This window comes from Asterias amurensis, chromosome 7 (assembly GCF_032118995.1).
Source record: "Asterias amurensis chromosome 7, ASM3211899v1".
NCBI classification, from domain to species: Eukaryota; Metazoa; Echinodermata; class Asteroidea; order Forcipulatida; family Asteriidae; genus Asterias; species Asterias amurensis.
Window position 1 is genome coordinate 2,560,158 of NC_092654.1, and position 27,676 is coordinate 2,587,833.

General features: G+C 39.2%; 2 protein-coding genes across 3 annotated transcripts in view; one reads left to right on the plus strand and one right to left on the minus strand.

Moving 5' to 3' along the window:
- LOC139939335 (centrosomal protein of 290 kDa-like) overlaps positions 1-13,476 on the minus strand; it is a 34,566-nt gene extending 21,090 nt beyond the window's left edge. The window contains exons 1-22 of one of the 2 annotated variants that reach the window (XM_071935123.1): positions 13,381-13,476; positions 12,020-12,137; positions 10,799-10,952; positions 10,250-10,305; positions 9,594-9,737; positions 9,267-9,320; positions 8,637-8,789; positions 8,039-8,221; positions 7,278-7,367; positions 6,711-6,833; positions 6,111-6,234; positions 5,737-5,906; positions 5,306-5,376; positions 4,949-5,126; positions 4,151-4,405; positions 3,406-3,621; positions 2,782-2,946; positions 2,325-2,474; positions 1,601-1,819; positions 1,246-1,395; positions 586-666; positions 143-316 (exon numbers count right to left, since the gene is read on the minus strand). In XM_071935123.1, the coding sequence (XP_071791224.1) occupies positions 143-316; positions 586-666; positions 1,246-1,395; positions 1,601-1,819; positions 2,325-2,474; positions 2,782-2,946; positions 3,406-3,621; positions 4,151-4,405; positions 4,949-5,126; positions 5,306-5,376; positions 5,737-5,906; positions 6,111-6,234; positions 6,711-6,833; positions 7,278-7,367; positions 8,039-8,221; positions 8,637-8,789; positions 9,267-9,320; positions 9,594-9,737; positions 10,250-10,305; positions 10,799-10,952; positions 12,020-12,112 (3,003 nt within the window). In that variant the 5' untranslated portion in view covers positions 12,113-12,137; positions 13,381-13,476. The remainder of the gene's footprint in view (positions 1-142; positions 317-585; positions 667-1,245; positions 1,396-1,600; positions 1,820-2,324; positions 2,475-2,781; positions 2,947-3,405; positions 3,622-4,150; positions 4,406-4,948; positions 5,127-5,305; positions 5,377-5,736; positions 5,907-6,110; positions 6,235-6,710; positions 6,834-7,277; positions 7,368-8,038; positions 8,222-8,636; positions 8,790-9,266; positions 9,321-9,593; positions 9,738-10,249; positions 10,306-10,798; positions 10,953-12,019; positions 12,138-13,380) is intronic. The other variant, XM_071935124.1, reaches the window with a different exon arrangement.
- Positions 13,477-15,454: 1,978 nt separating this feature from the next.
- On the plus strand, positions 15,455-27,499 carry LOC139940106 (gonad-stimulating substance-like). The gene is made up of 3 exons (XM_071936351.1): positions 15,455-15,716; positions 26,338-26,527; positions 27,341-27,499. Exons 2-3 carry the CDS (start codon positions 26,344-26,346, stop codon positions 27,484-27,486), a joined length of 330 nt encoding a protein of 109 aa, XP_071792452.1. The 5' UTR covers positions 15,455-15,716; positions 26,338-26,343; the 3' UTR covers positions 27,487-27,499.
- The last annotated feature ends 177 nt before the right edge of the window (positions 27,500-27,676 follow it).

The following is a 27,676-nucleotide window of genomic DNA, read 5'->3' on the forward strand; positions in this document are numbered from 1 at the left end:
TCAGTACCTGCTGCTAAAATATAGCAACTTCTCCTAGCTACCGAGCAATCTCGGAGGTCTAGTTGTGAAGACACTGCTCTAGAACTGTCCGAGCAATATTTCCTGCTTAAGCAGTTCTATGAAGTTGGGCCTAGGTTCTAACCTCTAGTTGGTCGATGTGAGTATTCCTAGCCACTAGTTTATTATCTGTTTGTAGGAGGTCTCTATATTTGGCTGCTAGCTCGTTGTATTGACGATTGGAGGAGTCTAGTTCAGCCGATGGGACGCTCTCATCTAATGCTCGCTGAAGAGCCGCTATCTTGAATTGAGAAGCTTCCTACAAATTGAATAACAAGAAAAACAAGGTTGAAACTTTTGTAGTAATTGGATCACTAACACACATGAAAAAGGTCAAAATACATTAAAGATACTTGGTCAAATGTTAGGCCGCTTTGACTTTCAAATTTCGATATAACATTTATTTAGCCCAATTTTATACATTTCAGAAAATTACAACCTTTCCTTTTAAGGGTAATGATAATATCAGTGGTTTCAAGTACCACTTTTAAATAATCTGCATACAACTAAAAAATAGGAAGATCCTACCTTATGCCTTTGGAGGTACCCAAGTCTCTCTGTGATTGCTGTTTCCATTTGAACCATCTCATTCCGAAGCTTGTTCACTTCCTGAAAACAACAAAGAGGCAATGAATAAAAATAGATTACAATCTAGTTTTGTGTAATGTATTTTAAGCTGGTCTTTGTGGAAGACTACATTAGGAATAGTATTGATAAAATAGGGAGGCCGTCAAAAACAGGGCTGGATAGCTCAGTTGGTTGAGCACTGGCATGTTAAACCAAAGGTCATTAGTTAAAATCCTGCTCTAGTATATTTTTCTTTGTTCAACCCCCAACAAATTTATTTAGAACCGGGCTGACATACCATAGTATAGGCTTTAAAGACTAATAATAATCTAGATATTGACAAAATAGGGAGACCACCAACATAGGGCTAGATAGCCCAGTTGGTAGAGCGCTGGCGCTTTAATTCGAAAGTCTTTGGTTGGAATCCCACTCTAGGCAATTTTTCTTTGGTCAACTCCAAATCATTTAAAACATTTCCAAGTCTGTTTCCCTTGTGGTTTATAATATTTAATAGTAATTGCGTAATGCTTTTTATAGCTGAAATAATCAAAAAGTTAAATGTAAAGCAGATCAAAGTAGGAAGACTTTCATGCCTAAATCTAGGATTAATATTCAATCTACCTTTCTGAGTGTTCCTTCCACTTCTTGACTGGCCGTAAATCGCCTCGTGAGGGCTCTCTCATTCACCCTGAGTACGGTGATCTTCCTGGTAGCTTCAGCCATTCTACGCTGGGGCTCGTCTCCACTCTGCTGCAATGTGTCCAACAACCTCTGAAAGAATTAAAGAATAAACACCTCAAGATTTAGAAATGAAGCTGCCTGAAGTAAGCCAGAGGTGAGAATAACCGCTTACAAATGGTATGGCATAACAGTAATATTTACACTAAACTTTGGAAAAATACAAAGATTGTGAAAGCCAAATCAAAATGAAAAAAATGAAAACGAACTTCAAAGAGATATTTAACAAAAACCTTACATTGAATTCTTGAACTTTGGCCTCCTGCTGTTCTATCTGGTCTACAAACTTGTGCTTTGCTTTATCCCATCCCTCAGCCTGCCCTTCCCAGTCCTCCTGTTTCTCCTTGTACTCCTGGTAGAGTAGACCCTGCTGGTGGCGTAGGACGGCGAAACGACGACGATAGACAACGAGGGACGACTCGCAGTGAGTCAACTGAGTCTCTTTATTGGAGAGTTCCTGTAGACAGAATAACACTCAATGGTCAATACAGAATGAAGGCCTTTTCACACTCAGAAAATCTATGTATTGGACGTATCCATTTCCATAACGTGGATAACCTTTCACACTACAATTTTTCAACATAGTGTTCACATTCACAGGAAGGATGAACAAAGAAAAATCAACTAACAGGCAGAAACAAACAGATGAAGAGACAAAGGCAATCAACCAACAGACAAACAAACAGATTGTCTTACCTATAGCGCAGGTATGATTTGCTCATTGAGGGAGCTAATAATTTCTGCACTAGATACAGCCAATGCCTCAAGGTAGCTGTGACAAACAGACCAATCAACCAACAGACAGGATTGTCTTACCTGTAGTGCATGTATGAGTTGCTCATTGAGGGAGCTAATGACCTCTGCACTAGATACAGCCATGCCTTGAGGTAGCTGTCACAAACAGACCAACAAAGGCAAACAAACAGACAGAAACAAATCAAACAGACAAACAGATTGCCTACCTGTAGTGCATGTATGAGTTGCTCATTGAGGGAGCTAATAACCTCTGCACTAGATACAGCCATGCCTTGAGGTAGCTGCATGTGATGAAGTGTAATGGCACCCTGACCCGCTTCCCTTAATGCCTGCAGATCCTGCTCTAGTCTGGTAATCTGAAATAAGACACAAAAAACAATTTATTTTTAGAAATTGCAAATCAGTCAATCTGTCACCATTATCCTGAGGATGTTGGCTCCATAGAATTTTGTATGTCTACCCTTGCATATCTTGCGCTCTTCGCTGCTCCAGGTAGAAAGTTTTGTTAGCCAATATGTCATTTTTACAGTTCTTCCTTAGCACATCTCGTCTATTTCTCCGAATTATTGCTTCCAGCAGAACGCATTTTGTTGAAAGTCTTTTATCTCATGTAACAAAGCAATGTCGCCTGCAACATACTAATGACCACCAAACAAATTTTACCTTGTTATTGGCCCTGTCCAGATTAATGCCCCCTTTCTCGCTCTCGTTCCTAGTCTGTCGTAGCTCCCGCCTCAACTCTTCATTGCGTCCAGTCAGCTGATCCAGCTGAGCTTTCATTACAACATTCGCATCGTAGTTTCCACCTGAGGTCTTAGTTTCTAGAAGCTGAGTAAAAAAAAATGTTTTAAAGCACTAAAGGGGTACATTGCTTTCGGACTGGGCTCTTTGGGCTATAACAAACATTGATAGAAATGAATCGCTAAGAAGATGGTTTAAAAGTAGAATATCCGATTCATTGAAATATTCATCAAAGTTTTCATTTTACTTTTCTGAACTAACACGATCTGGCTTTTTGTAGAAATTAAATATCCAGATAAAATAACGGACCATTTAGGATAGAAGACATGCTTAGATGTGGGGGGAAACCAAAGAAATATATTCAAGGGAAGCCCACACAGTCAGAAAGGGACTGAAAACACAATCCACGTAGTGCCCCAGGCATGATTCAAAGGCAAGGAAAGGTACCACTACACCAACCAACCACTCTGACTGATGTGAGCCAGCTGCTGTGCCGAAAAAACGCAGGAGCTAGGGTCATTGGCAAAGAAGTGGTTCTAATCTTACCACAACCAGCCTTTCAAGGTTCGGTATCTGAAGATCCGTTGAACCACCTTGCTCATTTTGCTCCTTCAGGGCTGCAAGGATTCCTTTAATGCTTAGTTCCAATTGTGCGTTCTCATCCATCAGTTGGCGGTTCCGAGCTTCGATCTCGGCGACTCGGTTGCGGTTACGTTCCGTCGTCTGGTCTGCCTTGACAAGCTCTCTCTCAAGCTGGTTAGCCTGGTCAGAATGAAATGAGAGAGAATCAGAAAATTCCTTTTGACTTTTATCACAACCTTGCATCCACTATTTTATTAGCAGCTCACTCACAGTGAAGATACTTGCAAATCATGTCATCATTACGCTTCATTTGAGAGGCCAAATTATCATTTACAAGGCCCCTACGATGCAACTACAAACTGTTGAGCATCTTACGGATAAGTTGTGAAGTTGCAAGGCATGTCCAAACCATCAAAGTAGCCCATCCAATCAGGGCCCAATTTCATTTCTCTGCTTACCGTAAGCAAATAATCCGCACAGGGAATTCCGTCAAGCGTAAGTTAGCAAGAAAGTATTATGCTTTTGCACGTGCGTACTCCACGTTACTAAGCATTCATTGCTTACACAGCTTGAGCAGAAATTTGGCACTTGCACAGTAAGCACAAAAAGGTAATCGTAAGCACAGAATTCGGCGATAAAGAGCCACGAAATTGGGCCTTATTCTCATCCTACCCAGAGAGCCGCCCCAACCCCACTCCCATCATCCTACCTTAAGCCTGAGAGAGTCTGAAGGAGCAATCTGTTGTTCACCCTTCACAAACTGCGTCAACGTGTCCCCCAGACCGATCCCGCCAGACTTCTTCTTGACCTTGAGTCCTTCGGTAAACTCCTCGATGGCGACCATGTCATCTGCCGACAACCCGAGTGCTACTGCTCGCTGAGCTCTCTGCTGGGCCAGAAGACGCACTTGTTTCTTCAGGTCCAATCGCTCAGCTTCGAGTCGCTCCAACTCCTGGCTTAGGACCTGAACGAAAAATGAAACAATACCACATTTAAGGTACTAGTCATACATGGGACGTGATACATGTGAGGTGATACATCTTTTGTGAGGAACTATCGATATATGAGTTACTACTTGTATGTGAGGTACTCAAACTGGAAATGCTAATCAATTGAACTAAAACCAATAAGCACACTTGTTTTTAAAAAACATTCAAATGTAGTAGGGCTCCTGTTTTGTGTGTCTAAATGCACATTTTATACCAATTTCTAAAGAAATTTTCAAATGTTTTATATGGTTTACATTATAAAATAAAGTCCCGTTTGCTGTGTAATACATGTAAAAAAATAAACAGTGCACTTATCGTGAAGAGAAAGGGTTCATTCCAGTGTTCCTGATCTGACTGGCAGCATATTGCGCCACAGCACCTTGTAAACCATTACATGGTGCTATATAGTCCAATATAGTCCAAAATTTCTTGCAGGAAAATACTGAATGTTGAAGTGCCTCGAGCGTCACTGAGTTGCGGATGCGAGCGCTATATCAAAAGCCACTACTATCCCTTACCTGATTGAGTGCTCTATCCTGCTGGTGCTGTAAAGCTTTAGTCAGTCTGATCTGACCGAGGTCGAGAGCTTCTTTTGGGTCAAGACCTAGTCTCCCTCTCAACTCTTCATTCTCTTCTAATAGATCGTTCAGTGCCATCTCAAGCTTGTTGACATTCTGGGTTAGCTCTTCGATGTTGCTGGAAGGGAGACCAAGTGGATTGGTAAATAATTTTTCTTTACTTTACCTTTCAGCTTCGGATTTCATTCAACACTCACTTTATTGAAAAGCTAAACTAACGAGACTGCGCTTCTCATACCATCTAGAACGGGAAGCTACAAAATAATAGAAACCAACTTGAAAAAAAAAAATGCTTACCGGTCTCTGACTGTGATATGTTTCTTGCACTCTTTAATCTCTTGCACAGCCTCCACGAGACCATACTCACCCTAAAATCAAAAACAAATCTAAAGCTGTTACAAGCTGCACGACATAACTTTTGCCATTCAATATTATTTCATTTAGTGTGCACAAATCATCAGGGTCCAATTTCATAAAGCTATTAAGCAGTAAATTCTGCTGAGCATATTTCTTTTCCAAGCAAGAAATTACTGGGGTACAAGGGTATTTTGGCTGGTAACCTCATTTGCGAAGCAAAAGTGGTTTATGCTTAAACAATTTCTTGTGCTTACAATCTTTATATAAAACTTGGCCCAGTTTTGAGCACTTTGCTAAGCAAAGTTGCAGGACAAAATCATTTCCTTTCAAATAAGAATCCCGAACTTGCTTAGCAATGTGTTTAGACTGACCGCTTCATATTCGCTCATTCGGGTCAGAGCTTCGGTCAGTTGTTTGTCCTTCTCTCTAGCGTCCGCGTCAGCCTGCTGCATTCCATCCTCTGCATATTTAGTCTCTTTCTCTTGATCCTTAATCGTTGACCGTAGGTCACGAATCGTGTTTTGAAGTCTGACCAGTGGCGCTAAGTAAAATATGAAGAAAGGTATCAAGTTAGCATCAAGCAATCCCAAATTGCACAGTACTTTGTAAATCTATGTATGTGCTTAGCAACCAGCAGGAAACCAGACAAAAACACTTATTTTGGTTGGTAACCTATTTCTGCTAAGCAAGATTTGTCATGCGTGATTGTAGGTAGCATATTTCAAGGAAAATGATAACTTCTTACCACCACCCTGTGTTGCATCCTTTTTAAGATCCTCCAGTTGGTTGGTCAGTTCCGCCATTTCATCTGCTGATATCTCTAACTGTTTCTTCAATGAATCGAGCTGTTTATCTTTGTCTTCTAATGCCTTTAAATCAATCAAAAGAAGTATACACTGATTCATAGGTTTGAAATGTTTATTCATCTATTTATTATGTATAAAAAAAAAAAAGGAAGATAAAAAACACAAAAGACAATCCAAAACAAAATACAATTGTTTTAATATTGAATGGTTTCATAATAAAGTGCATACACTGAAGAACAAAGGATTGCCCCAAATAAACCAGCTATTTTAGATCAAAAGTCTCAAACATCAGTAAAGAATGAAATTGATGACCTTGGCAAGCCAGGTATTTTTGTTTTCTTCCTTTTTAATTTTTTTATATATTTATTAAAAGTTATTTTTAACAAAAACTGAATTTTAATTTTTAGTTGTTTCTTTTGACCAACCCACCCACAATTGTGGCAAGAAAGTTAATTTGTTTTAAACATTTATTATTCTAAATGGCGCCCAAGACCCAAGACCGGTATTATTATTGAAGGTTAAATTCTTTCTGACTGTACCTTTGAGAGAGCAACTACTGATGTTTTATCGGTGTCCATCTGAGCCGCAGTCAGCATCTCCTTAAGATGTCTGTTTTCACTTATCACTTCTTCAATCTTTTCATCCTTCTCAGAAAGTAAATCCTGGAATCAAGAAGAGAAAAAATAAAACATCTTCATACAAAAGATGATCAGGATGTTAAATTTCCATCGGGTTACTGAAGATTATTTGTAATTTACCAATAAACCAATGCGTGTTGAGCACTCTATACTCAGTAGTTTCCTCCCATCCCTCAACAGGCATAGTACTCAGGTTGGATACGAACTAACAAACCTTGCTATTCCAGGATTCAAGGATTCAAGGCACTTTCAATTATTATGTTAACCTTTGACTTTTGAAAATATCAAAAGAAATTCCTTTATAAAATAACACAATCATAGCCTGGCGTTATAAAGCATCAATTCCTTTTCAAATCCAAAATGCCCCAACCCTCTTGGTGACTTCACTATACTCCTGGGTGAAGGGAAGCAACCATGTCAAATATGGCAAATTAAAAAGTTAAATAAACTGCTGGTCTTAAGTCTAACCTTCCACTCCTCCACTTTCTTATTCAGAGCCTCCATGATGTCATCATCTACACCTGACTTGCCTCGCAGCTGGTCCGTCAAATCTTGGATCTTAAAATAAAAGAGTTGACAGAAATATTGAGAAATATATACACAGTCAGGTGCTGATTTCCAGTTAGAATTTGCACATAAAACATTGGGTTGATCATTAGTTTGGTCATTAGGTTGGGCATTAGGTTGGTCATCAAGGAAGGACAGGCTGCCACCATTGTTTATTATTATGATTGGCTCAATGAGAGGGAAGTCCAAGCATTCTGAGATTCCATCATACCAAGGCAGATTTTCGATCGTGGCTCACAGCCGAGGTTCTGTTAAGTTTTGTAAGTGCCTACACCAAATTATCTCACACAACAACTAAAATCCCAAAGCTACTCATAAAAACCTTTGTTCTTTCCTTTGTCAAGTCACCACTTCATTCTGGCAATGATATTTGAAAATAAAAATGATTACTCAAGGAGCTCTAAATTCAGATAAAAATAACTTGGGCGGGCACAACAATCTTTTCAGAATACCAACAAGAAGTTTCTTTTGTTTTAATCCTTGGAAGAAAAAAAATCTTGACCAAGAGAGTAGTCAAGAGATGTACAGAAATTTAAAAACTGTAATAAAAAAGATGAAATTTGACTCAACAAATTGCAGTCCATGTGTTGACATTATGTGTGTGTGACGAGAGTGTAAGTGGTCTATACAGTCCTGAATGTGGACAGAGGTTAATATATTACCTGTTCCTTTAGGATCTCATTTTCTTTGTCCAGATTCTGAGTGACGGTATCCGTCTGTTGCAGGACTAGTTTCAGCTTAGCATGAGCCCCGGCCATGCCGTCCATGTCTGTAGCTGCCGTCCCCAGCTTGGCCGTCATCTCAGCACACTGCTCTTGGAGCTTCTCATTGGCTTCGGTCAGATTCTGAAAAAAATATTTAGAAATGAAAGTGATTTAAAATTACATATAAAAAATACTATAATTTTGGTTACACCCTTACACTGATAGGTGTTAAGCACTGTATACTCAGTAATTTCCCGAGTTCTCAAAAAAATCTCAAAAAATCAAAAGGCAAAAAAAAGACACTTGCAGCCTCAAGATAAAAGTTGGAATAAATACAGTGTTCCATTAACAAAACACCAAAACACCAATTGAAACACCCGAGAACCAGTCAAAATTCTCTCCCAAGTGGTCCATATTGCTAGTTCACTGTTGAAAAGCATGCTTATTTCCTTCGTTAGGAATTTGTAAAAAAAGCTGGCGGAGTTGTGAAATTAAAAACTAGCTGGTCCTGGTGGCCAGTCACTAAAAAAGTTGCAGGTAATCCCTGGACTGTTACCTGAATTTCTTCCAGCTGATCATTGAGTTCTCTGTTCTTGTCTCGTAGTTTGTCCTGAAACTCGACGTCATCACCTCGTCGTTGGAGCATGCTCTCCCGCTGTGATTCCATCTGACGTTGGTAGTCTCGGAGATCTGTTCGTAACATGTCATTCTTTGGACAGGATGGTGGACAATATCAATTAGTCTGGTAGATCGGTTGTGTTTAGAAAACAAACTGCTTTCAAATCTTGTTTGGATCAAATTCAGCTTTGGGCCGATCCCTAAAACCTAGCAGTGTTGATTGGCCAATTTCATAGATCTGCTTAGGCAAGAAAATACAGTGCTTAACCATTTTCTGCTTATATCAGTCACATATTATACGTCACAAATTGAGTTGATTGATCAAGAGTGGTCTCCAAAGTTAATGTTGGCCCAAAGAATATTTGTTTTTAAGATAAATATTTGTTTCTTTGAGGTTTTTCCTCGCCTCTGTGGTCTATGTGTAATACCTGTTTTACCCTGCAAGCTAAAAACATCATAAAATGTGAGGCTTCCCGTGTCTAAACAAAATAGACTTGAAAAATTCAACGCAAAATATACAAAAATTCTTGAGTTTTTAGTTTTTATACAAAGTTGTTGAATAACTTACATCTCGTTTGAGCTCCCTGATCTCCCGTTCTGCTTCCTCAGCTCTGGATGCAAACTATAGAGGGCAAAAACAAGTAATAATAAAGTTACATTAAACGGGTAAAGGTATCTTAAGTTCCGCAGATTCATAACTTTTATTACTCGGTCACCCTAAACTGCATACAGCATAAGTACTGCCCGTCACTTAAAGGGTAGTTGAGCTTGGCTTGATGGTGCAAGGAACAGGAACAGGATGCCAGGCTTAGTTTTCGCTGAAGCGTGTAGGCTGGAGCTGGGACTAACCTAAACTGAAACTGAAACAAGGAACTGGAACGAGGTTCCAACTCACCCTTTCGCCATCCCTCCGTTCCTTAATCAGCTCTCTGTCCTTCTCCTTCAGCTCTCTCTGGAGGAGATCCGATTGTCGACTCAGCTCATGGATCTCGTTCTGTAAGGTTCGGATGTCTCGAGACCCAGAACTTGCTCCCAGACGCTACAAGAAAATACAGACAATTAGAATTTGTATCCCTCAGACAGCAGGGGGTATGACTTGAACTGTTTGCTTGTTCGATGACTGTGGCATGTTGTGGCTGAGTGGTCTTGTCACACTGGACTCAAGTCCAAGGCCAACTTTCACTTCACAGAGCTGCTTAAGTAGACAGCTGAGCTCAACATGAATAATTTTTTTTCCAGAAATTTATCATGAAGACCAGAATCAAAGTGAGAACAAAACTATCTACCTACATGTTGCTAAACATATAAACTGGTTTATATTTTAACAAATGCTTTTTCATTTGTCCTAGGTGTAAGTCTGCTTTGATTATTTAAATTTTTAAGACATTCAAAGATATTTATCAGCCTTGTCCGAATTGGTGGCTACAGCTTTGACTGCGGCTAAATGTCAGTACGCTTTGAAGTATGGAACATTCTTTCAACAAATTTCTTCGCAACAGTCGTAGCCATAGCTGTAGCCACCAGTTCAGCTAACAATCATACTGCACTAACCTGCAATCTCTTGTTCTCCTCCTCAAGATCTCTGATTTGATCAAGTAGAGCTTGCTCTGCATAGAGAATAATAGAACATGCTGAATAAATTGTTCACCGTTTGTATGTGACACATAAAGACTCAAAGGTAAGAGCAGATACATCTTTATGAAGTTTAATGACCCAAGTAATTCAATGTAAAATACTCGCTCATTGAAAAAGATGTTTACTTTCTGAGTTTTTGTGGCCATAAACTCAGAAAATCTTTAATGGAGCTTTCCTTTAAGAAGTTAGCAGCAATATTCTGCTATAAAATACTCATGATGTAATTTTTTATTTAAAAAAAAAAAAAATTTATACAAGTGTTTTCAAGGTGTGGGCAACAATCAACTATTTTTTCCAGGGCCTGTTGCCACCTACTCCTGAGGCTCAAACAGGGCTGCCCCCTTCACAGTCCATACGGATGAAGGCTTGGGTATCATCCACTAGGAGCCTGGCTGGTAGAGCAGAAAGTACTACCTCCCAAACTTAAAGGGGAGAACTCAAGAAACTAAAAAACTATGTACTCACCATTGCGGACTCCTTCTTTGCCTTGGTTCTGGGCCAAGTTCTCCAGCTCCTCAAACGCCACCTTGGCCTGCTCATTCTTCAGCTGCATCACGGAACGAGTGACATCAAATAATTGGAGGAGATGATCTGCTGACTCTGAGGCAGCGGGGGCAGCCTGCCAATTAATTAATCAAATTAATTACTTAAAAAACAACAAAAACAAATCAATGAGACACCAACATATTTAGAAGGCAACTTCAATGGAAAGCAGGGAGAGTGGCATGATAATTTTGGAAAACCACTGCAAAACATCTAAAGCATCTTCTAATTATTCATATAGGGTGCCTACCATATGTGAGGATAGAACACCTATATTATTTATTGAGAATTATGTCAGTAAAGATGATGTGACCTGTGACATCACATGTTTACCAAAGAGCCACAGAGCCTAGACTTCCTGCAGGCACGATTTGTACACAGCTCAATGAAATAAAACATAAAATCTTTTATATAACACCCAAGCAGATCCTTGTCATTTGATTGGAGGATTGTCCGTCACGTGATAGCAAACAAAAGAACCATTGCACGCTGAGTCACTCACCGTGCTTTTTCGTTCCATCCCATAAGTACCATTGCACGCTGCCAGCGTGCAATGGTACTTTTCGGATGGATTGAAAAAGCTGAGTAAAAACATCACTGCGTGCACCCGTCTTTGGTATGACGTAATGCAGCAGTGTTACTGCAAGGCATATTAGAAAAACTACTAGCATTCAGCTTCTACAGTTAAAAATTGTAGGCCTACGCTTTGTTTGTTTTGAAAATTGTATCTTTCAATCAAAATGACAAAGATCTACTTGGATGTTATATAAAACAAATAATGAATGTTTTTCCTAAGTGCAATGGTGCGAATATGTTCATTCGTTGAAAGCTGGAATGTCCATTCAACTCGGCATATGACTTGTGCAGTATCTTGCCTGCCAGAAAAGCTGAATAACAAACAAGGTTACACTTATTGTAAACAAAGATTACATAGAGGCCCTAACGTGTGTTTCACCAATCAAATGACAAGGATCTGAAGGCCCCTATCCTATGCATGTCAAACTGATTGTCTTGTTATATAACAAGTCAAGGCCAGTAATCATTTTTAGCCATAAGCTCTATGATATTGTGGTTTTTCCCCCACATTCAAGCCCTGTTGTACTAGGGGTAAGCTTATAAATACTTATCTATGATGGTTCTTACTTCTGTGAGGATGCCGTACACCTCTTCAGCGTCCTCCTCAGACAGTCCCTTGGCGTTCAACCCCATGATGTGATCCCAGTCAAGGGGCGCCATGGTGAACACTGTCCTTCCTTCTTTACTGTTCGAAATATTAAAAAACGTTTAAATTAATTCCATTGTTACACATAAAACGACGCATTACAACAATTTGAATGAAAAATAACAATAGGTGGCGTCTTGCTCGCACAAGGGGATAATTTGTTTACTTTGAAATTTTGATTATCCGATTGTAGCCCACCTTGTTGAGCTGTTAATGGCTCCGCTTTTAACATCAGTCTCATCACTGTCACTAGTGATGAGATCGATGTTAAAAGCGGAGCCATTAACAGCTCAACAAGGTGGGCTAATCCGATTGTGTCTTGTGACTCCGGTCGTGTGCTGTAGGCCTATGTGAAGTTCCAGTACTGTAGGCGTGAAACACAGAGTCCTTTAGTTTTACCTAGGTAGGTATCAATTCCCATTTGACAAAACTAGTATCTCTATCAGACTTGTTCAATTCAAGATGGTGCATCAGTCATCATGAAGACGGAAGTGCTTAGTGACAATATTTTTTATTTATTTATTTTAAATCTTTAGACATACACAATAGTTACAAGTTGTTCAGGGGCTGTCAAGGTTAAAACAAAAATATGAAAAACTGTCATCAAAAGATGTGTAAAACCAGACCCCTGCCAACGATAAAAATATAATTATAGAATATAAAAAGGTGATTGCAATTAAACATTTAAAAATCACACAAAAGAAAACATTAAAACACAAGCAAAACCAGACTATGACATGATGAAGCTTTACATCTTGTTATCTTCATAGTTTTTTATTTATATTAGGACTGAGTCATATCATGGGCCTATTAATTTTTTGAAAGGGATATTTTGCCAGGTTTGAGGAACAGTTTATCTCAATTCAAATAAATTTAATCGGAACCATTTAATCATCAAGATTTTTAATATGCCGTGGCGTATGCTTGAGAATTCAACAACTTAAGAACTTAAGTTTAATTTAATTGTGCAATTCAATTCAATCAAGCACAAAAGGGAAAAGAGGGTGATTTACGATTGCTCGGCTTAAAAATATTTACTAAAACAAAGCCGGTGCCGGAAGATATCCACATCTTAAATAAAGAAACCAAAAAAATAGTAAAACAATACAATTTTACAAGTAAGTAAACAACGTTTTTTATTAGTTAGGAGTGTCCGGAAATGGGGCAAGCAACATCATCCAATTCAAGCCCGCGGTTTTCGGTCAGAGTTTCCCTTGAAACCTTTCACAAATAATTTAATTATTTTAAATGATTATGGATAAACATAACATACTTTACTTACCGTTACAGTTTCTGTAGTTTTCAGATGCGGGCTTGAAACTGAACTTTGAAATTATGTCATTTTTATTTTTTGGAAAATATGGCGCGTCCCTCGCAACTGTCAAAGGTCAGGCTAAACTGAAAGTGTCAATAGAGGGCAGAACTTTCCGTTTTGGGGTTAGCGGCCTTTTCGAAACTTCGACTTCTACTTTGTGGCTTGTGTCTCAACTTTGAAAACGTGCATGGACATTCAAACAACACACTAGAGTTCGTTGACAACATGCAAAACGAAGAAGCTTCATCGGCATGGGCTCTGCTGACAACGGAGGGAAGTTGCGCCAGAACACATAATACTGCTGAGCAAATTTAAAGCAAAAATCGAGTGAGGGCATCAGTCGAATGATAATATTTTGTAAACTTTATGGAATTTTGGCTAGTAACCAGTTTCTGCCGCTAAGTAATATTGTTCGGTGCTGAGCAAATTATTGTACCAGGGTTTCAGGAAATTCAAGTGGCCCATTCCTCTGGAGAGGGCGGGAGATGTGCCCCCCCCCCCCCACAAAAAAAAAAAAACAACCGTGACGAGCCTCCAAAAATAGGGCATGGCAAGTCTCATGCGCATTCCATTTTGGTTGCTCCCCTTATATCACTTGCATCTGCCCCTCCCCCTCGCAACCCATCCACCCACAGCACAACCCTGAGATGTCTGCTCGTAGTCTTGTTTCCATCCGTTGCTACAACTTCTGTATTATTCATACAATATATCGAGCAGGTGTCTTTCCCTGACAGTACATCCCTCAGACCCGGATAACGAGTCTACCTGGCGGTCAGATCAGACAGTTCCAACAAATCTTGTCAATTAGTCCTCAAAAAATGGACGATCCAAGGGCAGGTGGGAATTGGATGAAAAATTTGTCTGTTTTCCTAAACTGTTTCTAAAAATTGATGATTGATAGCGAGTCTGGACAAAATTCATCAATGTAAAAGTTTTCGTCGTTCAACTTGGTTGATAATAGAAGTTCGGAAGTGTGGTGAAAGTGTTCTGACGGACGGTGGTGCATGGTCCGGAGGTAATATGAGAGTGTCGCCCGCCCCATACAAAATTGATCCCATGGCCCAATTTCATAAAGCTCCTAAGCACTAAAAGTAGCTATTAAGCACAACTTAGTTTATGCCTAGCACTAGCAGGATGACTGACCTAATACCATTTCACATGGTATGACTAGGTATTTATACATCATGGGCCCAATTGCATAGGCCTATGAGCTACACAATACCACATAATCACCAGAACAGGTTTAGCAGCCGAAACAAAACACAATTTCAACATGTATACAAGTTAAGTTTTGACTGGTATCCATTTCTGCTAAGCAGAAAATGGTGAAGCAATTTTCCCTTTAAGCAGCACTATAAATTAAGCCCTGTGAATAACTAGTTAGCAGGAAACTATTAAGTTATGTGTTTTGCTTAAGCTGTTGAAATTGTGCCCATGCGAAAAGTGCCCGCATATCAACGTCCTTTTCTCCATCACCCCCCGGCCCGAAAGATGGACCCGCCTCATTATGGTTCATGGACCCGCCTCTGTGCTGGTCGGTAGGTCTACTACTTTGCCCACTCTTCAGCTTGCCGCCATTTTTAACATTTCCATAAACACTTCTTACTTTCCGTCATCAGACACAAGTGAGATTTTACCGCCAGGACTGTCCACCCCCTTGCAGTGATATACCCTCCTCCCCACACCGCCCCGCCCCACAAACCTCATCCCCCACGTGGGTAAAGACCTTGAGTATCTATTATGTGTGTCGTTTACACATTGTAAAACATCCAGCCTCCCCTCATCGCATCTACTTTTCCCCCTTCCCTGTCATAAGCCCATTTCCTCTTTACGTCGCTTAACATTAATTTGATCACCTGGCAGACAACAAAATGCGTGCGTAAACAACCGTTATTAAAAGTAAAACGTATGGGTAAACTGTTGACACTTTACTGGCCTGCACTCATCAGGCGTCACTCGCGGTTAGTGCGTGCATCATCTTGACAGACTGAGTCCGGTGTTCTTTCTTTTTTTGTCGAAGAAAAATAATATTTTGCCTTAGGTGTTTTTTTTTTTAACTGAGACACCATACTACCAGCTGGATGTTGATGGGAGTCTGACCAACCAACCCGGTATAAAAAGACGTGACAATTCTGCTGCAGTATTGAAGTTTTTCCTTGAGATAACATTTTGGACTTCTTCGCAAACAATCTCCCGTTGATTGGCAACTTTATCCCGTTTTGATTTTGTGGCTGTTTGTTATCGCTTGCTACTATCGACAACTCAGACATAAAAGCATATAGGCTTACATCCCTTCAAACACGGTAAGTTTTCCTTTCGTTATTCTGTTTTTATAATTCCCGTTTTATTTGTTTTATCAGTTGTTTCTACTAACGGTGTTGCAATCAATGCTCAATGAGGTGTTCACTTGAAAATAGTCGCTTTATTTTGCAGAAAATTTCAACAAAATACGGCGCTGGGTAGGAGCGCTTTAATGTCTTTAAGGAACCATAAGGCATTGCACTCCGTTCGCTTGAAGCAATCTTGAGATGACTCTCTAACGCACAAAAAGATCAACCTTTGGAAGTACTATAAGAACTTTGCTCCGAGTGAGTTCAACAAATACTGAAAAGTCCAATCTCAGGCTGAACACAATTCCAAGTTTTAGCACAAATTAATTTTTGTATAGACGGGCCTCTATAGTTTTGATCAGTCCTGTGAGGGAATTTATTTTAAATGCTTTGACGTCACCGGAACACGCTATTTTTAATCCAACTACCTTATTTGGTATTGACGTCAGGGAACCACCCGATTAGGTCCACGATCTTTCCTGACTTGTCAATGTTTCCACATGATTTTATAATCGGCAAAATAGCGTTGAGGTAGAGGAGATTTTCTGTGTCTTCTTTTCCCCCTTTGTATATATAGCAAAACTTACTTTGTGACTGCCTTTGCATGATAGGTTGTAATGCAGATATCAATACTACACCTTCTTATAAGAAGTTAGTTTTATAAAGGTATCTGTTCTCATCAATTGATAAAATTTGAATTTTGAATGATGAATGTAGTTTAACAATTGGTGGTTTTTTCAATAGTGGTGGTTTTCCTACATCTTTGAATGGAAAAGGTCTTTACACAAACAAATTATCACAAGGCCGGGTGTAGAAAAAGTCACAAAAGGTTACATCACTGTTAGGAAGAAGCTTACTTTATAACGAGCAGTGGAAAGCTATTGCTAACATTAAAAAACATTGCAAGAATCGCCTACCTCTCAAAAATAAAAACTAGTAGCTGTGAGCATATTCTTATGCATCTGAAAGCACACAAAGTAATGCAACAAGGGTGTTTTTTCTTTCATCATTTTCTCACAAATTCGATGACCAATATTGAGCCGACATTTTCATAGATTTGTAATTTGATGCATATTATGTTAGAATACACCATGTGCACGTGAGAATACTGGTCGTTGACTATATTACCAAAGGTGTACAGTGCCTTTAAACCAATGATTTCCACCGACTGATCACACCACACAACTACACCCAACCTACAAACTGTGACAAGTTGTAACTATATATTTTTTCCTTGTGAAAAAAAATAATAGTAAAAAGCTTGAAATCGGAAACCTGCACAAGTTAACCTCATTCAACTCTTTTAATTCATATTGTGGAGACATCTGTTTCGCACTTTTATAATTTCAGACGAGACTTTGCAATAATATTTTGGCTTCAATTTCTCTTACAATATTAAGTGTGGCACGACATAGATTTTGACTGTACTTTCCCGAGCTCTGTGAAAAATAAATCACAGGCACTCGGGTGGGATGTATTTAGCAGCGGATCGATACAGCAACGATTTCATAGATGGAACTTTGCATCGGGATAAAGGATATGATTCGAAATGCCTCTATCTACCGGGCAAATTTGATGGTGTTGGTAAGACACTGCTTTATAATTACAAAGGTCGTGGGTTCGAATCCCACCTGAGTAATATGCCTGTGATTTGTTTTGAAGGAACTCGGATACAGTGCTAACCACATCGGTTTATATGGGTAAAACCAAAAAATGTATATATTTTTCCCCGATGCAAATTCCAATCTTTTAGACCCTTTTTGTGATGAAAAATCTACACTATACGAAACTTCATCTATTGCATTATAAAGAGAAAGGCAAAAACCCACACAACTATAAATTATTCACCATAAACCCACTTCAAAGGCAAAGTATATCTTTGTTTTTGTTTTTAAGTTCGACTATTTTAGCCAAATATTAATGTAGATGTTTACAATAACACCAAGAGACCCTTTAAACTATCTTATATCTTAGTACTTGAAGTGTGTTTATGCTTTCATTGATTGTAACTTTCAACATTGGTTTTCAAGTGGATACACTTTGCCTCTTGTGGATGAAGCTTATAAGGGGACAATTTGTAACTTTTATAGTCTGATAATTACCATCACTGCAAAGACAAAGATTAGTGAAAGAAATTTATTTCTTTTGATTTCTGTGTGTCAAGTGGCTCTCATCACAACCTTTGCTTTATAACGCAAGACGAGGGTGTCATGTTTTTGTGGCTTAGTTTGATCAATGGAATGTTTAACAATAAAACATTTTTTCAGCAGTGTTGTATTTCAGTTTCTATATGGGACTTCACTGATTTATGAAATGGCCAGATATAGTATTAGGGAAGTCATACGTTTAGTAATCAGTCTAAAAATTGATGGCAATAAAACCTACAAATTTTCTATATTATTATCTGCTAAAACAAGTTTCAGAATGAATTGTAATGATAAATGATGACAACACCATGTCCATTGACTGCAAAATGTCAAGAGCCTCTTATTTTATTTATAAACAGCTCAGTCTTCCAGTCCTCAAGTTGGAACAATATATGTGGGCTTTTCCTACATACTCGAACGAAACAATAAACTATACACTTGATTATTTTAAGTTTTTTGATACAGCAATAACAATATAATTCCCCGTGATGCCGGTCGGTGTTGTTAATTTTGATTGTTCAGAGCGGTGTGTGCATTCTTTTATAGTGACGTCATTACACACTCGCGCACTAAACACCTAACCACGGGAGTGACACCATGCTTGGTGACAAAGCGAAGATCTCAACACCCAAATAAAACAAGTAAAAACAGTAATGTTTTTTCCATCGAGATAAAACCAAATTCATTATAAAAGTCACACCGACGAAGGTCTTGTAAATTATCTCTTGTGTTGCGTTACAGAATAATCCAATGATCCAAGCAAAGCACAAATTGCCTCTCTTTCACAGACTTGGAACAGTCCCTTGGGCAAAACGGTTGGGGTGTCCCCCGTTAAATGAAATTTAGCATCAAGCAATAAACCACCAAGGAAACTGCAGACTGAGTAAAGTTAAGTCACATTTCGGGTGCACGACGAAATTAATTGACTTGAATGTGATTTGAACTACTACCCCTGGATTTCACGTAACTGCGCTTTTACCAAAATGAGCTTACTAGCCCGAAAGTTAGCGGTCTCTCCAACTTGCCAATAGATTTGTTCTGACTGCATCCGCAGGTTCAAAGCCTATTCCGGTAAAAAGTCTATAAAGATAACAAGGCGGGCCTTCATCCCAAATCACACTCTCTATAATGTTCCTGATGCCATATTCAAACTAAACTGATCTGCTTCGTCTATACGCAACGTCAACATTGAGCTCAAATGACTGATTTTGATAATGTGCCTTTTTTAATGTATTATATAACGGGTTTGGTTTTGTCAATGCTGCTTTAAAAAAAGCAACATTTGAGTTTTATTTATGCATAAAATAGTTAATGGCCTGACGTTTCGACCCTAGCAGAGTCTTTCTCGAAGGCTAAATGACAACACAACAAACATGAACAGGTAACTAAGTGAAACAAAAGCAGTGAAGTGGAAATACATGAATGGGGTTAGAAAGCATGCATGAAAAAGCAGGGGGTAAACAATGAATAGGGGGACAAAAAGGGGGGGGGGTAAAGGGAAGGGACTGGCTTGACCACAAGCAAGAAGATGGAAACACAGAGCATACTGATCGAAACGTCGAGTTAACCCAACGGTTCTTTTCAGAACCAACCCAACTCATTTAGAGATTGTTATTACATGGTGTTCCCGCAAACTCTTCTATATCTTATCTCCACCATGCAAAGTTTCAAATCCTACTTAACATCAAGGGTGGTGAGGTTGGGTAAAAAGTAATTTATTAGTGAATGAGGCTCAGGCTAAAAGGCTAAGGGGAAAAAAGGAGACGGCAAAACAAAAGGTTTATTAGTCGTTTCCTTCTTGGATGTTCAGACCATGGGGTTGAATGGTCTGGAGGCGTCTAATCCAGAGTTTCTCCCTACTCAAACAAACAGTCTCTCTGTGGTGTTATTTATTTTAAACCTGCAGATGTTGAAACATGTGCAATGAAGTTGCCCATGGGGGCTGTCAATTGAAACGTATAAAACTGTCATCAAAATGTCCGCACTTATTTAGTTGCCTGCATGGTACCCCGGCGTGTAAGCTATTCTGATGATGTCTGACCCTTTGCATTTACGATAGTCTGGTGCGGATCTGGTGCCCGCATTGCCTCTATCTTCTTCATTTAAAAAAAAAAGTACATGATAGCGATTCATGTTATTTATTGTGCGTTGACATAACGTGTCAAAACAGTACCCCTTCGGGTTCTATATGTGCACTCAAAAATAAAAGATGTCCTGACTTGGCAGTCTAGTTTTTCCCACTATACTGTTCCTTTTCGAAATCATGAGTTTGGCTTGGGCTCTATATATGACGCTCCGTCGGTTATTTTCAAACGGACTGATGAAGCCTGTCACCAGAGCCTTGGTATATCGAGAGGGCTTATTAAGAATCTTTCTCAAACCACCTTTTCCCTCTCTTTTTTGTTGATGCAACTACCTTGTTACAGTCATGATATCTCCTTTGCTTTTAGTCTGGTGCAAATCAAGCGATCGGAAAAACTCACAGTTCATTGTCTAAAGAAAACATGGTGCCTGCTTGAACTTAGCGGGGGAAAGATTGTTGAACCATATACAGCAGGTCCTTGCTCTTTATAGTTGAACAAATTGTAGGCCTAAACAGCACTATACACTGATATAGGTATGCAAGATTGATGATTGAGGCAACATGATATTCAAAGTTGACAAATATTTTCAACTATTTGTGACGAGTGGATGGTGAGTTCATCAAACTGCCTTTAATGCTTCTCCGATTAAGGTTTCACAAGTCACATTGGTGTAAAAATGAAGCGACAGTCTCAACGTTCAAAATAAATTAAAAAAATAGGTGGGAAATACCACCACCCAAATACACAAACAAACAAAAGCACGTAAAGGCAACGGAGAAATATTGGTTGTGGTTGTTAAGTAGAGAACATACGTCATGGCTTTACAGTCGGCCCCACCCAATCAAAAGAAGCAACTTCAGAACATACGTCATGGCTTTTTAGCCGGCCTCACTCAATCAAAAGGAAGTACAGAACATACGTCATGGATTTACAGCCGGCCCCAACCAATCAAGAGTAAGAGACGTCCGGGCCAGACTTGTCTCCGCAATGCATGTACAAGCTGTCGAGCTAAGGTGTTACAGTGATAAAACGCCATCCGAAGGTTTACACTTCGTGCTGAAATCTTATACCTCCAGCCAATTTCATATTTTGACAAAAGGAGTGTAATGCTGACAAATAAGCAATTTTATCAACTGACAAAAACACTGGAAATATCGAGTAACGGGCGAGAGTTCGTCCCACCATTTTGTTGTTTGTCTTGAGCCTGACGACCTTTACACATTTTGATTTTTTTTTTTACAGATAAAACAGACGAAACCTTTAGTTATAACCTTAAACAGGTCAGATTGACATTGTTTATGACCCGTAGGCAGTTCCAATTGTGAACTCGGAATCTCCAGTTGATAATGGAATAACTAACACACAAACAAAATATCAAACAGTTAATATTTATTTTTAAAAACACTTTGGCATAAAAAATATCTCTACAATGTCTGTAAAGGTTATTATGCTTAACCAAAAGTATAAAGTCTACATTGTATTAACGTATTCTACAATGAACATTGATGGCGCGAAATGCAGTTTGTTAACAAAAAAGCTCCCAGACACCCTTCAAAGGTTAGTCTTGAGTCAAGGCGCTCGTGACACTCCATTATACATGACGAAGAGGGACCAACACTGAACCGGCTTCGCCACTTCGCGCGATGGCGTTTCCCCTGCTTGCATGTGAGTGTACACAGTTCCATTCCTAGTGCATTCTGCTGTCATTGACTTTTGGAAAGAGTTTCTCTTCGGATGAACTTTAGCAGCTCGATTTGTTTCCAGACATTGGTGTGTTAAATTGTTAACTCATCGGTTAAATTGGTTCATAGCATACACTGTACCATAAAGAGACTGAAACACCTATTGTCTGGCGTCAGAGGAAAAAATTATTCTGGAAACAATTTTGGTTGGAAGATTGTTCGAATAATACGCTAAACGGGGACTATTTTTAATATGGATTATCTTAAACTGGTTTTGGTTGATCTTAAACTGTAGACAATCAAATAAGATGTTAAATAAAGACATTTTTAGATTGGCTTAATATATTAATATTGGCATTTTGCACTATATACAGTACTCAGGACGCCATGACACTGACGTCATGACGAATTTTTACCCTATAACGAGTCGGACCTAAAAACGACATCAAAAGTGCCTCGTATTTTTAATACATCTGACAGATTGGAACCGAAATGGGTCGACCTTTTCTGAAACAAATTTTGTCTTTTCCAATTTCATTCAGGGGTTCTTTACTTTGAAGCTTGATATTCATGTGGGAAATTATTCGACTGATTTTACACACAAAAACAATACTTGTTTTTATAACCTAAAACCTTGCGTCTCGATTTCATGGCGAGCAACCTGTAAGTCGTGTTGAGTTTGCCCAAAGATGCTTTCATTTTGGGTACCATACTTTTGATGAAGAACAGTGGTGCTTCCACGTCTGTGGTATTAATTTCTAAAGTCGGTGTCTTGTTTAAAACTGGGACTCGTGAGGCACTCTTCATGGCCGGTCTTTATAACTAGTAGTCCCTTGATGTCTCACGCACTAGTGATGTGAGGCAAGAAGTAATTTAGCCAACACCTATGATTAAGTAGGGCGTTAGAATGTTCATAAAACAGAACTTGGTTGCACATCGATGCTGCGAATGCTTGCTGTATTTGACAATGTTTATAACTAGGTCAGGTGTGGTGAAAATGTGCAACATCCACGACTTGCTCTGCCCTTTAATTTATATTATCACAAATGTTTCTAATATTAATTAATAACAGTTTGCTTTACTCTAAAATAATCAAAGGCCGATCCCTACTATATACTGTGAAGTATTTGACGCAGGAAATCTTCATGGTCGGTCTTGGACGTTTTTGAGGAAACGATCGCAAGAAAGGGGAAATCGAAGACTATTGTCATATTTGCAGGTACTGCATTGTTTTTACCGGAAACATTGACACCGGTTGCAGCGGCAGGACACAAAGTTCCCTACCGTGAGCAGGCGGTTTTGTACCGGGCAAAAGACCAGCTGTCTGCCGGTGGATTCTGCACCGGCAATCATCAGACATGACACTGATGGAAAAGGAGATAAATGTAAAGCCCTATACAGTGGAGATTCGTCAGGTGTAAAACACACATTATTGTTTTATAATGGGAAAGTATAGGTTTAGCGTTGCATTACTTGTGTGGACCTCAGAACAATCGAGGTCTATACGCATAATGTTTGTAATCGGTGTAAACCGAGGACATTCCATTCGTCTCCCATTGTGGTTTTGTGCGAAAGCAAAGTAACGACTGTCCCAGTGGTTTGGGGTAAATTTTCCGGATCCCTTTTGTTAAAGTCCTCGGTTTGAATCGTAAAGACATGCCGAGAGGTTAATAAGTGCCCATAATTGGGATAAACAAAATCTCTGAGGAACACATTTTCCTCGGACATCGGGGAAGAAGATGCCGTCTTGAACCATCAATCATCCCCATTGATGTGAGCTCGCGTCTTCGCTATCAAATTAACGAAGAGCGCACCAACAGAGTTTGAAAATACATCCAACATGGTTCCTTCTAAGAACTTTAATTAAGGACATACACAAGTAAAAGCTTCCGAGATGTCATGAGAAAGACGGTATCACAATTAAGGTTATTATCATCAGTGACAGGTTTATTAGGCTGATCGTGTTGGCAATGATTTTCATCAATAATTCGAGAGAAATACCCAAAAGTACATCATAAAGTCACTACCCATAAGGTTTTATGTCATGTAGAGACAATCTTTCAAAAAATATCATTATACATACAGTCGTTTGACCAGTTCTGGATCACTTTTTGAATTCACATTGTTTTTTGTTGCAATCTCTTTGATATCTTAAACAAAAAAGTTTATCAGTTTACCTAAACATGACATAAAACTCACCAAGTATTCACTGACAAAAAAAGGTTAGTTCTTTTGAAGAGGCTTTAAGAAAAGTATTGTCACCTGTTTGACCAGTTCAGGATCAGTTGAATCTATTCTGAATCAGTAGAGTGCCCTTTATTGCAAACCCATACTCCCATTCATAAAACTGTCTCTCAAGGACACAAAACTTCAGAGGTGTGTTGGCATGGACTTGGACTTCATTTGTTTAGTGAATGTCATGCAAGTGTCTTCAATAGCAGCGCAAAAACCCAGTGACAAAACCACAAAACAACAGCAAAGGCAAATGAAAAAGTGAAGCGAACCTAAAAAGCATTATCGACCCCTCCAAGTTTAAATTTCTCAAAAAAAAAAATCTAAAAGAATTTGTTGAAGTAATGTTTCTCAAAATCATCTGAATAAACTTTCTACTGCAGTAGTATGATTTTACCATACTTAGTAAGTTAGTGCGGCACCATTTGACGCAATGAGATGTTGAGTGATCCCGAACTGGTCAAGGGTAAGTTGCCCCCCTAAAGGAGATTTTGGTAACTTCGTCTCCTCAAAAAAACAAGATGTCTGCACAGTATTTACAGGAATGTTTTTTTACCCATTTTATCATTTTACATGCCATATTTTTTGCCCCGGCACTCCGATTCTAAAGGTAAGAAGTTTTAACAGTGTTTTTTAACCAACATTTTTAAACAAAAAAATTATAAATTTCGCAGACAACCTTCAGGAAAACAGCCATAATTTATTTGCTGATGATGTTTGGCACCTTATTTTGGGTTTGTTGGTTTAATGGGTGTTAATCTTCACATTTATCAACAGAAATTGGTAATAATGAGAAGTGATACAACTATTTGCTTATTGCAAAGTTGAAGTGATCCCGAACTGGTCAATGATCCCGAACTGGTCAAATGACTGTACTTTCTTATTGAATGAATTACATAATACGTCAAGGGTTCTTCTAATATCAAAGCATCCTATCTCGTGATATGTTCTCTAAAATGGAAAACGTAGCTTTGTTATTCATGTCTTTCCATACAAAGAACAGATGCATCTAAAACCACTGGTAGAAACTTCCGGTCTGAACACTTGAGTGTGATCCGGATGTGTGTCAAGGAGATGGGTCAAACTGACGGGCCAAAATACAACACTTTGACCGGAATCCATAGGTCAGTTTGGTCCGTACGTGGATCATCAGGTCCCCTGGCCGGGACCTGGAATATGGGTCAATTCTGACAAGGGAGTTTTAAGAGGGAACGTCTATCGTGAAATTAAAACACGAATAAACATTAAATTGGGACTTTTGGGACGCAAGGTGGCTTAAGACCAGGTAAATCCATTGCACTTGATTATGTGCACCTGCTCGGAACAACGTAAACAATGAGACTGCAGCCACCCGGCGTTCCAAAGTCTCCCATTTACTAATATAAAAATGGTGTGTTTTCCTCCATGGTATATAATGTAAAGTTAAAGCGAACTCGAACTTTTATTTCGGGCCGGGGTGACAAACCCAATCGTTTGTGTAGAATGTACAATGTGTCCTATTGACTTATAAAGGGTTTCTCCATGGTGTTTAATGAGGTTAATGTTAACTCGCACTTTTCCCGGGGGTGTGACACAGCCACTCACATGCTTCACTTTTAGGCATGTTATTGGATGACTTCTGTACACAGTTGACGTCACGAGCCACATTTGCCGTACGTCAACTGAAAAGGGCGCGCATTTATGACACCGTTTCAAAGTGTTCAAACCTTGAAATAGAGTATGGAGCCGAGGTTTTCCGGTTGAGCAAAACAAGCGATACAGAAATCTTCGCGTGGTATTTCTTAATGTGTGATGTATATTCAGTTGGAAGTAGTTGCTATTACTTGGTGTTTAATCGTTGTATTTATGCTTCGATAGATAAACACCTGCTCAGTTGTTTTGAGGTCGGAGGCCTTTAGCTCAGAGGATTGTATACGGAGCTCATCATTTATCATCTGATCCGACCTTTCTGCGATAACTCTCTCTAATGGTCTTAACAAGTCGGATGGCAATTCCAAAAATCCGTACGTGAAATTACTGTTATATTTTGAAAGTCTGAGACCTGAAGGATGCCTAGTATAGTAGTAGTAGTGAACTTAATCATAATAGCTCACAAGCCCGAGGAAACATCAACATTGGTGGTGCTTGATTTGAACCAGAAACACCGAGAGGTTAACCCTTTAACTCGTCGTCAGTAATAAATGTTCTATTGTAGCTTCTTTTATGTCCTCTACCAATCCTGGCACACGAAACCTACAGCTTAGTGTCCCATCTGAAGGAATGGGCATTATGAAGTTAAAGCAAGCTTTGCTCCTCAAAATGTAATTCTTAAAATAAAATTAATTACTGTCGATTCCATTATGGATGTATTCATAAAGATTCTGTCACTGGTTCCTTATGTGATATTATTTCTGACAGTGAATGCTAAAATGGTGGTTGTCGACTAAAAATGTATTTTTTCCCTCTCTAGGTAAAAATGGCAAACTACCGTCTCATCCTCGAGGCCACCTGTCTCATTGTCCTCCTTATAAACACCGCCCTCTACGCTGAGGCTGCTGAAAAATACTGCGATGAGGATTTCCACATGGCCGTCTACAGAACGTGTACAGAGCACAAGCGCAGTGGGAGATCCGCCTTCAGCTTGAACGATTTTTTCCGAAGTGAGTTTTCTAACTTGATATTTTTGACCCCTGTGTGGGTCAGAGTTGACCCGGATTCCGGGTCCCAGGGGGGCCGGACTCATATTGGAATCAGGCTGACCCGGCTGGTTTAAAAAGTGTGACTTTAAGACAGATTCTGCGCCAGTTTGACACACTTTTGTGGATCATGATGAAACAAATTCAGGGTCATACTGACCCGAAATAGGTCAGTCCAAAGGGGACCCGAAATCCGGGTAAATTTTAACCCGGGAGTTGGCAGACTGCAGGAAGAGAAAGGTGAAGAACCACAATCTGGTTCCTTTTTGTGACTTTGCATTCTCAGGAGAACCATCAAAAGGTTATTCTGGAACCAACTTTTAACCCGAAAATCCGGAGCGGATAAATGTCCACGCAAGAAGAATAATCTCTAATAGAAGTATACAATCTGAGAAGCGTGACTGCATTAACACTTTCCAGATTCAAATTTTAAGGCATAGGAACTAATGTATTTTTAACATAACTACATTTTTCTGAAAGTGCTGTATACTATCGAAAGCTGTTTTAGGCTTCTGTTGCCATTTATGTTAAGAATGATAAGCAAACGTTTCCCTTCCCTTTAAACCACCGAATGCTCAGAACCATCACAACACATAAAGGGACTTGGTGTCTCCACAAACCTCATAGGATTATTACTGCAGTTGTACATTTTAAAGACTTTCATTCAAAGTTGTGCGGAAAACATTGTAAAGATTGCACTATAAGGATCGTGTTTTTCAATAAAGAGATTCATTTTTATTTATTTTCAAATATTTTCTTTCCAATTTCCTTTTTCAGGTAACTCAAAACGGACCGCTGGATCTCCCCGACAAGACGACGACTTTTTCCTGACTATGCAGAAGAGACCTGAGACTTACGTTGGAATGGGATCCTACTGCTGTTTGGTGGGGTGCACACGTGACCAACTATCACAAGTCTGCTAAAACTTAAAGAAATCCCCCATTACCACATTTTGAAACCCCTTGACAACGGAACACACCCAACACTCCAGTTCTATTAAAATAGCTTTTTCATGAACAAATTTAAGCATAGCCCAACCCCATGGTTGGAATCGCCCCAAAATAAGAAATGTTTGCAATTTCTATAGTCCTTGCTCTATGCTCTATGATATAA

What these genes read in the sequence shown, in the direction of transcription:
- LOC139940106 (XM_071936351.1), top strand. Translation starts at nt 26,344, where the DNA reads ATGGCAAACTACCGTCTCATCCTCGAGGCCACCTGTCTCATTGTCCTC. An exon ending in CTTGAACGATTTTTTCCGAA is followed by an intron (nt 26,528 to 27,340) that starts GTGAGTTTTCTA and finishes TTCCTTTTTCAG; the next exon opens with GTAACTCAAAACGGACCGCT.